The sequence below is a fragment of the Mauremys reevesii genome, linkage group 14 (genome assembly GCF_016161935.1).
Source record: "Mauremys reevesii isolate NIE-2019 linkage group 14, ASM1616193v1, whole genome shotgun sequence".
Lineage (NCBI taxonomy): Eukaryota > Metazoa > Chordata > Testudines > Geoemydidae > Mauremys > Mauremys reevesii.
This window is the reverse complement of record NC_052636.1, coordinates 3,948,335-3,963,001: the sequence shown is the minus strand read 5'-3', so window position 1 is coordinate 3,963,001 and position 14,667 is coordinate 3,948,335. Positions and strand designations below refer to the sequence as shown.

The following is a 14,667-nucleotide window of genomic DNA, read 5'->3' as shown; positions in this document are numbered from 1 at the left end:
GGGGCCGGTTTTGTTCAATATCTTCATTAACGATCTGGAAGATGGTGTGGACTGCACCCTTAGCAAGTTTGCAGATGACACTAAACTGGGAGGAGTGGTTGATACGCTGGAGGGTAGGGATAGGATACAGAGGGACCTAGACAAATTAGAGGATTGGGCCAAAAGAAATATGATGAGGTTCAACAAGGACAAATGCAGAGTCCTGCACTTAGGATGGAAGAATCCCATGCACTGCTACAGACTAGGGACCGAATGGCTGGGCAGCAGTTCTGCAGAAAAGGACCTAGGGGTTACGGTGGACGAAAAGCTGAATATGAGTCAACAGTGTGCCCTTGTTGCCAAGAAGGCTAATGGCATTTTGGGTTGTATAAGTAGGGGCATTTCCAGCAGATCGAGGGATGTGATCATTCAGCACTGGTGAGGCCTCATTTGGAGTACTGTGTCCAGTTTTGGGCCCCACACTACAAGAAGGATGTTGAAAAATTGGAGAGAGTCCAGCGGAGGGCAACAAAAATGATTAGGGGGCTGGAGCACATGACTTATGAGGAGAGGCTGAGGGAACTGAGATTGTTTAGTCTGCAGAAGAGAAGAATGAGGGGGGATTTGATAGCTGCTTTCAACTACCTGAAAGGGGGTTCCAAAGAGGATGGATCTAGACTGTTCTCAGTGGTAGAAGATGACAGAACAAGGAGTAATGGTCTCAAGTTGCAGAGGGGGAGGTTTAGGTTGGACATTAGGAAACACAATTTCACTAGGAGGTTGGTGAAGAACTGGAATGGGTTACCTAGGGAGGTGATGGAATCTCCTTCCTTAGAGGTTTTTAAGGTCAGGCTTGAGGAAGCCCTGGCTGGGATGATTTAGTTGGGGATTGGTCCTGCTTTGAGCAGGGGGCTGGACTAGATGACCTCCTGAGGTCCCTTCCAACCCTGAGATTCTATGATTCTATGATAAGAGCCAGGGGTTGACCCCGGCCTGAACTCATGACCTACGACCTGCCTCGTGTCTCCTGGGTGATTTTATGCTTGCTGGGGGTACAATGACATTATGGGAGTGTAAGATTGGTAGGGGTGCATTGCTCATTAGCTTGGAACTTGCGGGGTGGGGAGGGCAAATAGGTGAACATAGGTGAATGGGTTATTAAGCTTGCTACAGTTAAGGGCTATTCTATTAGTTTAAGGCTTTGTGGGAGTAGTTATGCTAAAGGCTGGGATTTAGCCAAATAGGGTAGGCCGAAGGAGATAATCCCAGGTCAGATATTTTGCACGCTCATTTTTGGAAGCAAATGAGTGACTGCAACCAGGGATAGCACCCCACAGGATTCTGCAAGAAGGGAGCGGGTGAGGGGAGGGGGCATTAGCAACTCGGTTGCCATGCAGCAGTTAAGCAGTTAGACCGCATTGAACAATAGGAATTATTAAGTAATAAGTGATGCAAATCATGAATATTAATGCTTGACACTTAATTCTGGATACCCACACAGGCCACATAAAGCAGTTATGGACCTTGTTATAACCAGGGTAAAGGATCAACTATGGTAGAAAGCCATCCGCTTACCATAAGGAAGGGTATAAAATGCCATACCCAGTTCCCATTTTTCTCAGTTCCCACAGAAGTGTAAGATAACCCTGACCAAGGCCCAGGATCTGGCAAGAAACCCAAATTGTTTCCTGCAATCTCCTCCCCCTGCTGACTGGATGGGTCTGTTTGCTACTTGCATGTACAGGGAGACTGATGCACATTCTTTGATTAGGACAAGCCCATTTAATAACTTTTGCCTAGGCAGGACTGCCTGGTTTTGAACAAGTAACAGCAAACAAGGGAAAAAAGCCAACATCATTCTGGGATGTATTAGCAGGAGTGTTGTAAGTGAGACACGAGAAGTAATAAGTATAAGGGGCTTCCATCACCCTCTGCCAGGGGCGGCTCTAGGAATTGCGCCGCCCCAAGCACGGCGGCATGCCACGGGGGGCGCTCTGGCGGTCTGTGGATCTGGCGGTCTGCAGGCCTGTGGGAGGTCCACGTGAGCCGCGGGACCAGCGGACCCTCTGCAGGCATGTCTGCAGGAGGTCCACCGGAGCCGCCTGCCGCCCTCCCGTGGGACGCCGCCCCAAGCACGCGCTTGGCGTGCTGGGGTCTGGAGCCGGCCCTGCTTTCTGCATAATGTTGCTCCAGACATATCCCCAGGATATTATTAACCGGACAGTTATCAGTTTTCAAAGGCTACCTCACAAGGCCTGACTGCAGACAGATTATTACCACAGGGTGCAGGGTGTGAATACAGGCGGCTTTGGTTAACCCCCCTTCCCCTGCTCGCCCCTCTGGCAGGGAGATGGAGGCAGCCGGGCTGGTATCTGCAGGACACACGGGAAGGGGCACGAGCAGCTGGGAGCGGCCAGGCTGGAGGAGGCAGGACTTGGGGGGACCAAAGCCCGGAGATCGGGCACGGGGCAGCCGGGGAGGGGCCGTTCTCCGGGGGGAACCAGCCCCGGGCTCTGCCCACGTCCGCTCCGGAGCCAGAGGAGCCTCAGACGCTGCAGCCCCCGGGAACCTGCTCCCGGGTGGCCACGTGCTGCCAGCAGCGCCGGGGCCGCCCGGGCCGGAGCGGAGCCGCTGTTCTGGCCCCACTGGGATGGGGGGGGGGCAGAGACTGGGGCCCGGACGGGGGGTCCCCGGGGGTGTGGGGGTGTCAGGAGGGGAAGGGGGTTGAACTGTCCCTGTGCAGGCAGGAAATGCCGGGGGGGCGGGGCAGGAGGGGAGTTAAAGGCAGGGACTGAGCCGGCGGGGGAGATCCCCGATCGATCCCGGCGCAGGCTCCGCCGGTGCACTCGGGGCCTGACCCCTGCGATTCCCCCCGCTCGGGCCTGGGGCGCTGAGAGCCCCTGCACCAGACGCCGGGCTCGGGATACGCCTCTTCCCGTCGCTGCTCCGCCCCTTCCCCGGGGCCCCGCTGAGGCCTGGTGAGACCGTCTGGGCCGGGACCGCTGCCCCCCTTCTCCGGGGGTCTCCCCCGCTCGCTGCCTCCGCCAGATCCCCCCTCCCCTGCGGGATCGCCTCCCCGCCAGACACCCCCTCCCCCGGGTTCCTCCTCGCCCCCTTCCCTGCGGGATCGCCTCCCCGCCAGACACCCCGTCCCCCGGGTTCCTCCTCGCCCCCTCCCTTGCGGGATCTCCCCCCCGCCAGACCCCTCCCTGGACGGGTTCCCCCTCGCCCCCTCCCTGTGAGGTCCCCTTGTCCCCTGCCAGACCCCCGGCTGGGTTCCCCTCGCTGCCCTCCCCTGCGAGATCCCCTGCCTGGGTTCCTCCTCTCCCCTCCCCTCCCCTGCGCTGCCCCGGTTCCTCCTCTCCCCTTCCCCGCCAGACCCCTCCAGGTTCCTCCTCGCCCCTCCCTGCGAGGTCCCCTCGTCCCCAGCTAGACCCCGGGCTGGGTTCCCCTCACCCTCCTCCTGTGAGGTTCCCTCCTCCCCATCCCTCCAACCCCAGCCGGATTTCTCCTCTCCCCTCCCCTGCGAGATCCCCGCCTCGCGCCCCCAGCCGGGTTCCTCTTCTCCTCCTCCCCTCCCCGGTTCCTCCTCACCCCTCCCCTGCGAGGTTCCTCCCCGCCTCGCCCTCCCCGCCAGGCCCCCGGCCAGGTTCCTCCTCGCCTCCCTCCCCCAGACCTGCTGGGTCCCCTCATCCCCTCTCACCCGCCAGGCTCCTCCCCCGGCCACCGGGTCCCTCTTTGCCTGCCTCCCCTGCCAGACCCCTCCACTTGCCGGGTCCCCATACTGCCTTCCTGAGAGACCCCTGGCCGCAAGGTCACCTCACCCCCTTCCCAGTGAGACCTCCCCCCGCCTGCCGGGTCCACCCTTCCCTGAGAGACCTCCCTGCCCACAGGGTGCTGTCTTGCCCCCCCATCAGCCAGGTTCCTCATTGACCCCCCCGCCACACCCCCCCATCAGCTGGGTCTCTCCTCACCCCCCCTCCTGGTGAGACCCCCCCTCCCCACCTGCCAGGTCCCGCCTGGTCTCCCACTCCCTGTCTGACCACCCACCCGCCTGCCAGGACCCTCCTCACCCCCCTCCCCCACCCGACACCCCACCCCCCCGCTGGCCCCTGGGTCCCTCCTCACCCCCCCTTCCCTGAGAGATATCACCCCAGCCTGCCGGGTGCTGACTCACTCCCCTTCCCTGACAAACCCCTCCCCACCCGCCGGTCCCTCCTCACCCCCCTTTCCCGGCGAGACCCCCTCCCTACAAGCCAGGTCCCTCCTATCCCCACCAGGTCCCTCCTCTTCCCCGCCAGACACCCCCTCCTGACCCGGTACTCCTCGCCCACCTGCACTGCGGGTCCCTCCTCACCCCCATTCCCTGCTAGACTCCTCCCAGCCCGCTGAGTCCTGCCTCACTTCCCACTCCCACGCCAGACCTGCCCCCTCCTTCCGGGTCCCTCCTCATCCCCCCTCTCCCCCGCAAGCCTACCTCTCAGGCACTTCGCCTGCCCACTGGGTCCCTCCTCATTCGTCCTCCCCCATGAGACTCCCTGCCAGCTGTGTCCCTCCCAGGAGAGGAGAGATGGGGTGAAGGGGAGGGGGCGAGGCCTGGGGCTGGAGAGGCGAGGCAGGGAGCTAGCCTTCTCCACCCACACTTTCCCTGTCTGTGCCACTTCCCTGTCAAATGCTGATAGAAATTCCCTCTAGTGCTTCCCTTTTCTCTCTCATTATCACCTATGAAGTGTTTTCCCAGTGTGACAGAATCTAGGATGTCTGTCTGCAGGGAAAGGGATTGCGGGAATTCTGATGTGAAATGAACTAAAGCGTGTTCTGAAACCTCCACAATTGCCCTTCTCGCCCTGCCAGGCTGCAGAATGATGCCCACATCTCGCTCCAGCTCATCCCGTCCTCCCATGGGACAGGAAAGAGAAATGGCTGCAGAGGAGCCAGTTCAGGTAGGGATTATCGGGGGGTTGCTGGTGGGTTCCTACTGGAGGAGGGGGACAGCAAATACACAGGAGTTGGGAAGGTTTGCAAAGTCTGGTCTGGAGGTTGGAGCAGGGCAGGAAATGCACAGGCGAACAGGGGCTGCTAACAGGGAGTTTCGCAAGGGAGTTTAGAAGGGGAGTGGGAAGGGAGAGGGAGTCCCTCGCCGGCCGTAACCCCTTCCCTGCGCCCCCCCCCCCTAAAACCTGTAAACCGAGCCACATTCCAAAACTCCTTTCTGTAAACCACCCTTCCACTAACTAGGAGACAATGCAGGCAGAAGCCCAGCAGCAGAGTGGGGGCTATCCAGTTGATTGCGCTGAGTGTTGCATGTATGATTACCTGCCCTGTGGGCGGGTGGCGTATGTGTGCAGTCGGTGCAAGAAGCTCCTGGCCCTCAGAGACCATGTACGGACTTTGGAGGCCAGGGTGGCGGAACTGGAGGAGCTGAGAGAGGCAGAGAGGTATGTTGATGAGGCTTTCCGGGACACTGTAGAATTGTCCCACCTCCGCTCAGACAGCTCCTGTGCTGTTGAGGAGGAAGAACAGCCCAGGGAAATAGAGCAGTCAATGGGAGCAGAGGGAGACCTTCCCGTAGTTGGGACCCTCCTTCCAGATGGTGCTGGGGTTGCCTCTCGCACTGAGGTTGCCTCTCCGGGGGAGGGAACTGCAGTCATTAAGAAAAGGCAGCTGTTAGTAATGGGAGATTTGATCATTAGAAACAAGGATAGCTGGGTTTGTGATGACCAGGAGAACCGTATGGTGACTTGCCTGCCTGATGCGAAGGTTGTGGATCTCTCGAGGCATCTAGACAGACTTATGTGTAGTGCTGGCGAGGAGCTGGTGGTCGTGGTACATGTAGGTACCAATGACATAGGGAAGGGTAGGAGAGATGTCCTGGAAGCCAAATTTAGGCTGCTAGGGAAGAGACTGAAATCCAGGACCTCTATGGTGGCATTCTCAGAAATGCTCCCAGTTCCACGCGCAGGGCCGGGTAGGCAGGCAGAGCTTCAGAGTCTCAATGCGTGGATGAGACGATGGTGTAGAGAGGAGGGGTTCACGTTCATTAGGAACTGGGGAAACTTCTGGGATGGGAGGAGCCTATACAGGAGAGATGGGCTCCACCTAAACCAAAGTGGAACCAGACTGCTGGCACTAAACATTAAAAAGGTTGTAGAGCAGTTTTTAAACTAGGAGATGGGGGAAAGCCGACTGCTGCAGAGGAGCGTGTGGATCGGACACTGACTTCTCTTAGAGGAGAGTCTGATGATAGAGAATCTCCAGGTTATAGTCAGGAGCAGAGGACGGAAGAGGATAATGTAAGGGCCGGGTCAGATGATAAACAGTCACATAAAAAAGAATCTGGCACATCAGAAAAAGGCAGGCTAATAAACAGGGACAAGTTTCTAAAGTGCTTGTACACAAATGCCAGAAGTCTAAATAATAAGATGGGTGAGCTAGAGTGCCTTGTGATAAAGGAGGATATAGATATAATAGGCATCACAGAAACCTGGTGGACTGAGAGCAATCAATGGGACACAATCATTCCGGGGTACAAAATATATCGGAAGGACAGAACAGGCCGTGCAGGGGGAGGAGTGGCACTATATGTGAAAGAAAGTGTAGATTCAAATGAAGTAAAAATCGTAAGCGAATCCACATGTTCCATAGAGTCTCTATGGATAGAAATTTCATGCTCTAGTAAAAATATAACATTAGGGATCTATTATCGACCACCTGACCAGGACAATAATAGTGACGATGAAATGCTAAGGGAAATTAGAGAGGCTATCAAAATTAAGAACCCGATAATAGTGGGGGATTTCAATTATCCCCATATTGACTGGGAACATTTCACTTCAGGATGAAATGCAGAGATAAAATTTCTCGATACTTTAAATGACTGCTTCATGGAGCAGCTGGTACGGGAACCCACAAGGGGAGAGGCAACTCTAGATTTAATCCTGAGGGGTGCGCAGGAGCTGGTCCAAGAGGTAACTATATTTCCGCTTGGAAATAGTGACCATAATACAATAGCATTCAACATCCCTGTGGTGGGAAGAACACCTCAACTGCCCAACACTGGCATTTAATTCAAAAGGGGGAACTATACAAAAATGAGGGGGTTAGTTAGACAAAAGTTAAAAGGTACAGTGACTAAAGTGAAATCCCTGCAAGTTGCATGAGCCCTTTTTAAAGACACCATAATAGAGGCCCAACTTCAATGTATACCCCAAATTAAGAAAAACAGTAAAAGAACTAAAAAAGAGCCACCGTGGCTTAACAACCATGTAAAAGAAGCAGTGAGAGATAAAAAGACTTCCTTTAAAAAGTGGAAGTCAAATCCTAGTGAGGCAAATAGCAAGGAGCATAAACACTGCCAACTTAAGTGCAAGAGTGTAATAAGAAAAGCCAAAGAGGAGTTAGAAGAATGGCTAGCCAAAAACTCCAAAGGTAATAACAAAATGTTTTTTTTAAGTACATCAGAAGCAGGAAGCCTGCTAAACAACCAGTGGGGCCCCTTGATGATCAAAATACAAAAGGAGCGCTTAAAGACGATAAAATAATTGCGGAGAAACTAAATGGATTCTTTGCTTCAGTCTTCACGGCTGAGGATGTTAGGGAGATTCCCAAACCTGAGCTGGCTTTTGTAGGTGACAAATCTGAGGAACTGTCACAGATTGAAGTGTCACTAGAGGAGGTTTTGGAATTAATTGATAAACTCAACATTAACAAGTCACTGGGACCAGATGGCATTCACCCAAGAGTTCTGAAAGAACTCAAATGTGAAGTTGCGGAACTATTAACTAAGATTTGTAACCTGTCCTTTAAATCGGCTTCGGTACCCAATGACTGGAAGTTAGCTAATGTAACACCAATATTTTAAAAGGGCTCTAGGGGTGATCCTGGCAATTACAGACCGGTAAGTCTAACGTTGGTACCGGGCAAATTAGTTGAAACAATAGTAAATAATAAAATTGTCAGACACATATTAAAACATAAACTCTTGAGCGATAGTCAACATGGTTTCTGTAAAGGGAAATCGTGTCTTACTAATCTATTAGAGTTCTTTGAAGGGGTCAACAAACATGTGGACAAGGGGGATCCGGTGGACATAGTGTACTTAGATTTCCAGAAAGCCTTTGACAAGGTCCCTCACCAAAGGCTTTTAAGTAAATTAAGCTGTCATGGGATAAAAGGGAAGGTCCTTTCATGGATTGAGAACTGGTTAAAGGACAGGGAACAAAGGGTAGGAATTAATGGTAAATTCTCAGAATGGAGAGGGGTAACTAGTGGTGTTCCCCAAGGGTCAGTCCTTGGACCAATCCTATTCAATTCATTCATAAATGATCTGGAGAAAGGGGTAAACATATATATATATATATAATTGGAGATATACCAATCTCCTAGAACTGGAAGGGACCTTGAAAGGTCATCAACTCCAGCCCCCTGCCTTCACTAGCAGGACCAAGTACTGATTTTTGCCCCAGATCCCTAAGTGGCCCCCTCAAGGATTGAACTCACAACCCTGGGTTTAGCAGGCCAATGCTCAATCCACTGAGCTATTCCTCCCACTTCCCCTAAACAGTGAGGTGGCAAAGTTTGCAGATGATACTAAACTGCTCAAGATAGTAAAGACCAAAGCAGATTGTGAAGAACTTCAAAAAGATCTCACAAAACTAAGTGATTGGGCAACAAAATGGCAAATGAAATTTAATGTGGATAAATGTAAAGTAATGCACGTTGGAAAAAATAACCCCAACTATACATACAACATGATGGGGGCTAATTTAGCTACAACGAGTCAGGAAAAAGATCTTGGAGTCATCGTGGATAGTTCTCTGAAGATGTGCACGCAGTGTGCAGAGGTGGTCAAAAAAGCAAACAGGATGTTAGGAATCATTAAAAAGGGGATAGAGAATAAGACTGAGAATATATTATTGCCCTTATATAAATCCATGGTACGCCCACATCTCGAATACTGTGTACAGATGTGGTCTCCTCACCTCAAAAAAGAAAAGCACTAGAAAAGGTTCAGAAAAGGGCAACTAAAATGATTAGGGGATTAGAGAGGGTCCCATACGAGGAAAGATTAAAGAGGCTAGGACTCTTCAGCTTGGAAAAGAGAAGACTAAGGGGGGACATGATAGAGGTATATAAAATCATGAGTGATGTTGAGAAAGTAGATAAGGAAAAGTTATTTACTTATTCCCATAATACAAGAACTAGGGGTCACCAAATGAAATTAATAGGCAGCAGGTTTAAAACAAATAAAAGGAAGTTCTTCACGCAGTGCACAGTCAACTTGTGGAACTCCTTATCTGAGGAGGTTGTGAAGGCTAGGACTATAACAATGTTTAAAAGGGGAATGGATAAATTCATGGTGGCTAAGTCCATAAATGGCTATTAGCCAGGATGGGTAAGAATGGTGTCCCTAGCCTCTGTTCGTCAGAGGATGGAGATGGATGGCAGGAGAGAGATCACTTGATCATTGCCTGTTAGGTTCACTCCCTCTGGGGAACCTGGCATTGGCCACTGTCGGTAGACAGATACTGGGCTAGATGGACCTTTGGTCTGACCTGGTACGGCCTTTCTTATGTTCTTATGTTCTTAGGGTGGAGAAAGGGAGGAGGACCGGGTGTGGCAAACCTGCTGGGAGTTGTTTAATAAGTGGCCTAGATTCTAGGAATAGACCCTTGAGGTTCGGCGGTGGAAATGCCCTAATTTGTGGAAGAGGAAACAACCCACCTAGATGGGGCTAGGAAAAGTGGCCAGACTCCCAGTGCTGGAGTCTGACCTCACTAACCAACAGCTGCTGTGAGATATGAAGGGGGCACCCACCAGTCAGGCTTAGGGGAGATGCCCCTCCCCTCATATCCACTTCCTCACAAGGAGGAGAATGTTGTGCTTCCTTCCCATGTCATGGTGATGTCGTGGTGGGTGTCTGCTGTAGACCACCAGACCAGGAGGATGAGATAGAAGAAGCTTTCTTTGGACAACTAACAGAAGTTTCCAGATCACAGGCCCTGGTTCTCATGTGAGACTTCAATCACCCTGACATCTGCTGGGAGAGCAATACAGCGGTGCACAGACAATCCAGGAAGTTTTTGGAGAGTGTTGGGGACAACTTCCTGGTGCAAGTGCTGGAGGAACCAATTAGGGGCCGTGCTCCTCTTCACCTGCTGCTCACAAACAGGGAAGAATTGGTAGAGGAAGTAGAAGTGGGTGGCAACCTGGGCAGCAGTGACCGTGAGATGGTCGAGTTTAGGATCCTGACAAACGGAAGAAAGGAGAGCAGCAGAATATGGACCCTGGACTTCAGAAAAGCAGACTTTGACTCCCTCAGGGAACTGATGGGCAGGATCCCCTGGGAGGCTAATATGAGGGGGAAAGGAGTCCAGGAGAGTTGGCTGTATTTTAAAGAAGCCTTACTGAGGTTGCAGGAACAAACCATCCCAATGTGCAGAAAGAATAGCAAATATGACAGACAGCCAGTTTGGCTTAACAGAGAAATGTTTGGTGAGCTTAAACACAAAAAGAAAGCTTATAAAAAGTGGAAACTTGGACACATGACTAGGGAGGAGTATAAAAATATTGCTCGAGCATGCAGGGGGGTAATCAGGAAGGCCAAAGCACAACTGGAGTTGCAGCTAGCAAGGGATGTGAAGGGTAACAAGAAGGGTTTCTACAGGTAGGTTAGCAACAAGAAGATGGTCAGGAAATAATGGGACCTTTACTAAATGGTGGAGGCAACCTAGTAACAGATGATGTGGAAAAAGCTGAAGTGCTCAATGCTCTTTTTGCCTCTGTCTTCACAGACAAGGGCAGCTCCCAGACTGCTGCACTGGGCCTCACAATATGGGGAGGAGGTGAGCATCCCTCAGCGATGAAAGAACAAGTTAAGGGCTATTTAGAAAAGCTGGACATGCACAAGTCCATGGGACTGGATCTGATGCATCCGAGGGTGCCGAGGGAGTTGGCTGATGTGATTGCAGAGTCATTGGCCGTTATCTTTGAAAACTCATGGCGATCGGGGAGGTCCTGGACGATTGGAAAAAGGCAAATGTAGTGCTTGTCTTTAAAAAAGGGAGGAAGGAGAATCCAGGGAGCTACAGACTGAGCTTCACCTCAGTCCCCGGAAAAATCATGGAGCAGGTCCTCAAGGAATCCGTTCTGAAGCACTTGGAGGAGAGGAAGGTGATCAGGAACAGTCAGCATTGATTCACCAAGGGCAAGTCATGCCTGACCAACCCTATCGCCTTCTATGATGAGATAACTGGTTCTGTGGATATGGGGAAAGTGGTGGACATGATATACATTGACTTTAGCAAAGCTTTTGATATGGTCCCCCACAGTATTCTTGTCAGCAAGTTAAAGTAGTATGGATTGGATGAATGGACTATAAAGTGGATAGAAAGCTGGCTAGATCATCAGGCTCAATGGGTAGTGATCAACGGCTCAATGTCTAGGTGGCATCTGGTATCAAGCAGAATACCCCCAGGGTCGGTCCTGGGGCTGGTTTTGTTCAACATCTTCATTAATGATCTGGATGATGGGATGGATTGCACACTCAGCAAGTTTGCGGATGACACTAAGCTGCGGGGAGAGGTAGATAAGCTGGAGGGTAGGGATAGGGTCCAGAGTGACTTAGACAAATTGGAGGATTGGGCCAAAAGAAATCACATGAGGTTCAACAAGGACAAGTGCAGAGTCCAGGCATTTAGGACGGAAGAATCCCATGCACTGCTACAGACTAGGGACCAACTGGCTAAGTGGTAGTTTTGCAGAAAAGGACCTGGGGATTACCGTGGATGAGAAGCTGGATATGAGTCAACAGTGTGACCTTGTTGCCAAGAAGGCTAATGGCAACAAGGGGGAGGGATAGCTCAGTGGTTTGAGCATTGGCCTGCTAAACCCAGCGTTGTGAGTTCAATCCTTGAGGGGGCCACTTAGGGATCTGGGGCAAAAATTGGTCCTGCTAGTGAAGGCAGGGGGCTGGACTCAATGACCTTTCAAGGTCCCTTCCAGTTCTAGAAGATTGGTATATCTCCTATTATTATTATATTGGTCTGCATTAGTAGGAGCGTTGCCAGCAGATCAAGGGAAGTGATTATTCAGCACTGGTGAGGCCACATCTGGAGTATTGCATCCACTTTTGGGCCAGAAGGGATGTGGACAAATTGGAGAGTCCAGCGGAGGGCAATGAAAATGATTAGGGGGCTGGGGCACATGATTTACAAGGAGAGGCTGAGGGAAGTTGGCTTAATCTGCAGAAGAGAAGAGTGAGGGGGGATTTGATAGCAGCCTTCAGCTACTTCAAGGGGCGTTCCAAAGAGGCTGGAGCTAGGCTGTTCTCAGTGATGGCAGATGACAGAACAAGGAGCAATGGTCTCAAGTTGCAGAGGGGGAGGTGTAGGTTGGATATTAGGAAACACTATTTCACTAGGAGGGTGGTGAAGCACTGGAATGGATTACCTAGGGAGGTGGGGGCTACCTTCCTTGGAGGTTTTTAAGGTCAGGCTTGACAAAGCCCTGGCTGGGATGATTTAGTTGGTGTTGGTCCTGCTTTGAGCAGGGAGTTAGACTAGTTGACCTCCTGAGGTCTCTTCCAACACCAATCTTCTATACCAGTGAGCTCTCCCTGGACCCTGCTAGGGACTCCCTCAACTGTATCAGTCTCAGACTAGTAGGAGTGTGATGGATCTGCTGAGAGAGAAGGGGCTCTCTCTTTGTGCCCTCACCCTCATGTTTTCTGGATGCTCTAATACTTGATAAGTTCGTGCAGGCTAGGTCCCTTAGGGGCTATTAGCCAGGATGAGCAGGGATGGTGTCTCTAGCCTCTGTTTGCCAGAAGCTGGGAATGGGCAACAGGGGATGGGTCACTTGATGATTATGTGCTCTGTTCAGTCCCTCTGCGGCTCCTGGCATTGGCTACTGTCAGAAGACAGGATACTGGGCTAGATGGACCTTTGGTCTGACTCAGTATGGCTGCTCTTACGAGCGGTGTGCGGGTAGGACTCTGTTGACTGCAAGCTACCCAGAGCTTCCATTTGATTGGCTCCTTTCGCCCTTGAATAATGGGGCTGTGACTGGGGTACTGAGTGTTGGACTCTCGCTCTTTCAGGGGCCGGTGACCTTCGAGGAGGTGGCTGTGTATTTCACCATGGAGGAATGGGCTCTGCTGGACCCCACCCAGAGAGCCCTCTACAGAGACGTCATGCAGGAGAACTATGAGACTGTGACCTCGCTGGGTAAGGGTTCCTGTCCCCTCAGTTCTTAGAAGGGGAAATGCAGAGTTAAGTTTCATGGCATCCCCACAATGCCACCTCTACTCTGCTCTATTTCAGCATCACCCTGACAAGCCAGTGACCCACATACTAACACTCTGCCCTCCTCGCTACAGAACACTCTGGGAACAGGGCACAGGGGCAGTTCAGCACAAAGTCTAACAACTTCACTTTGCTAAGGCAAAACTTGAAATTAGGTCCAGTATAAAGATGAGAAGCCTCCGACCCCCGGCTGGCACTCAAACACTGAGCCTTTTCCACACAAACCAGCTCAGACTTGCAAAGTGAGATCACCCCTTTGCCCTGTCCCTGAGGATTCCTTCTGAGTCACTGACTTCACGTTGCCCTCGCTGAACCCTGGAAACAAGTAGCACATATGCCACCAGGCTGCAGACAATCTCCGAGACAAGAACACGCCCTTGTTCTCCTTCACTGACACAACCTACAGCCCTTAGCACGGAAATGGGGCAGACTAGGTCCCCCAAGTTCCACACGCACCTCCCTTCCTATCACAGTCACAGCTCTGCCAAGCTGCTCCCAGTAATCCATCCAGCAACAAATTACAGCTACGCTGACGCAGTGCACGCAGCTGGAGGGGATGCCGATAAATGCTGGTATTCCCATCTGTGGAACACAGCACAAACAATGGCACATTCTCTTAGTCCTTCTTTGTAACTATTCTAGGTTTATAGGTTTTTATGGCCAGAAAGGACTATTGGGTCATCTAGTCTGACCTCTTCTGTAACACAGGCCACAGAATTTCATCCAGTTACCACTGTGTTGAGCTGTATACCTCCAGGTTGACTAAATCATCTTCCAGAAAGGCATCCAGTCTTGACTGGAAGACTTCCTGAAATGAAGAACTCTCCACTTCCGTTGGTAGTTTGTAAAACTTTGTACCAGCCTTACTGAACCGTTTCCAGTGGCTAGTGTCAACCCCAGGGTTATGGAAGGGGCAGAGATGAGGTTGTGTTTTAGATGTGGCATGTACTCTGCATGAATGTAGTTTATGGGTATTTACTTACATTGATTTTTGGAATGTGTGGGGTTTTTTTTGTTTGTTTTTTGCCACTATAACGGTCTACCCCAGAGCTTTCCCCAACATAGCTATGTTGGTGAGCAGTGTGATTTTTTTTTTCACACCCCATCCTCTTTTCATGCAAGGGGCTGTTCTCCGTCCACAAATAAGTTCACAGCACTGTTCTAGGTCCCAGAGTTATAAGTCCTAATGGTCAGAGTCTATAGGATTGCCCTTATCCGTAGGGCAGAAAGGCCTAATGGCCAGAGTCATTTGGGTTGCCCTGATCCTTTCAGTGGTATGGCATAGTGGCTAGGATAAATTAGTTTACCCAGGGTGGAAAGGCCTAGTGGCCAAATTCAAGGACAATGGGCTGCCACCTAGGGGTGGGTGGTGGCCGGGGTAGGG

At 51.5% G+C, this 14,667-nt stretch overlaps 1 protein-coding gene across 2 annotated transcripts in view; it reads left to right on the top strand.

Moving 5' to 3' along the window:
* LOC120381416 (zinc finger protein 271-like) overlaps positions 1-14,667 on the top strand; it is a 1,091,725-nt gene that overhangs the window by 1,067,958 nt on the left and 9,100 nt on the right. The window contains exon 1 of one of the 2 annotated variants that reach the window (XM_039499605.1): positions 13,152-13,205. The exons of the other annotated variant lie outside the window; for it this stretch is intronic. Within the exon in view, the coding sequence (XP_039355539.1) occupies positions 13,172-13,205 (34 nt within the window). The 5' untranslated portion in view covers positions 13,152-13,171. Of the gene's footprint in view, positions 1-13,151; positions 13,206-14,667 lie in introns of those variants that run through there. 2 annotated transcript variants of the gene reach the window in all.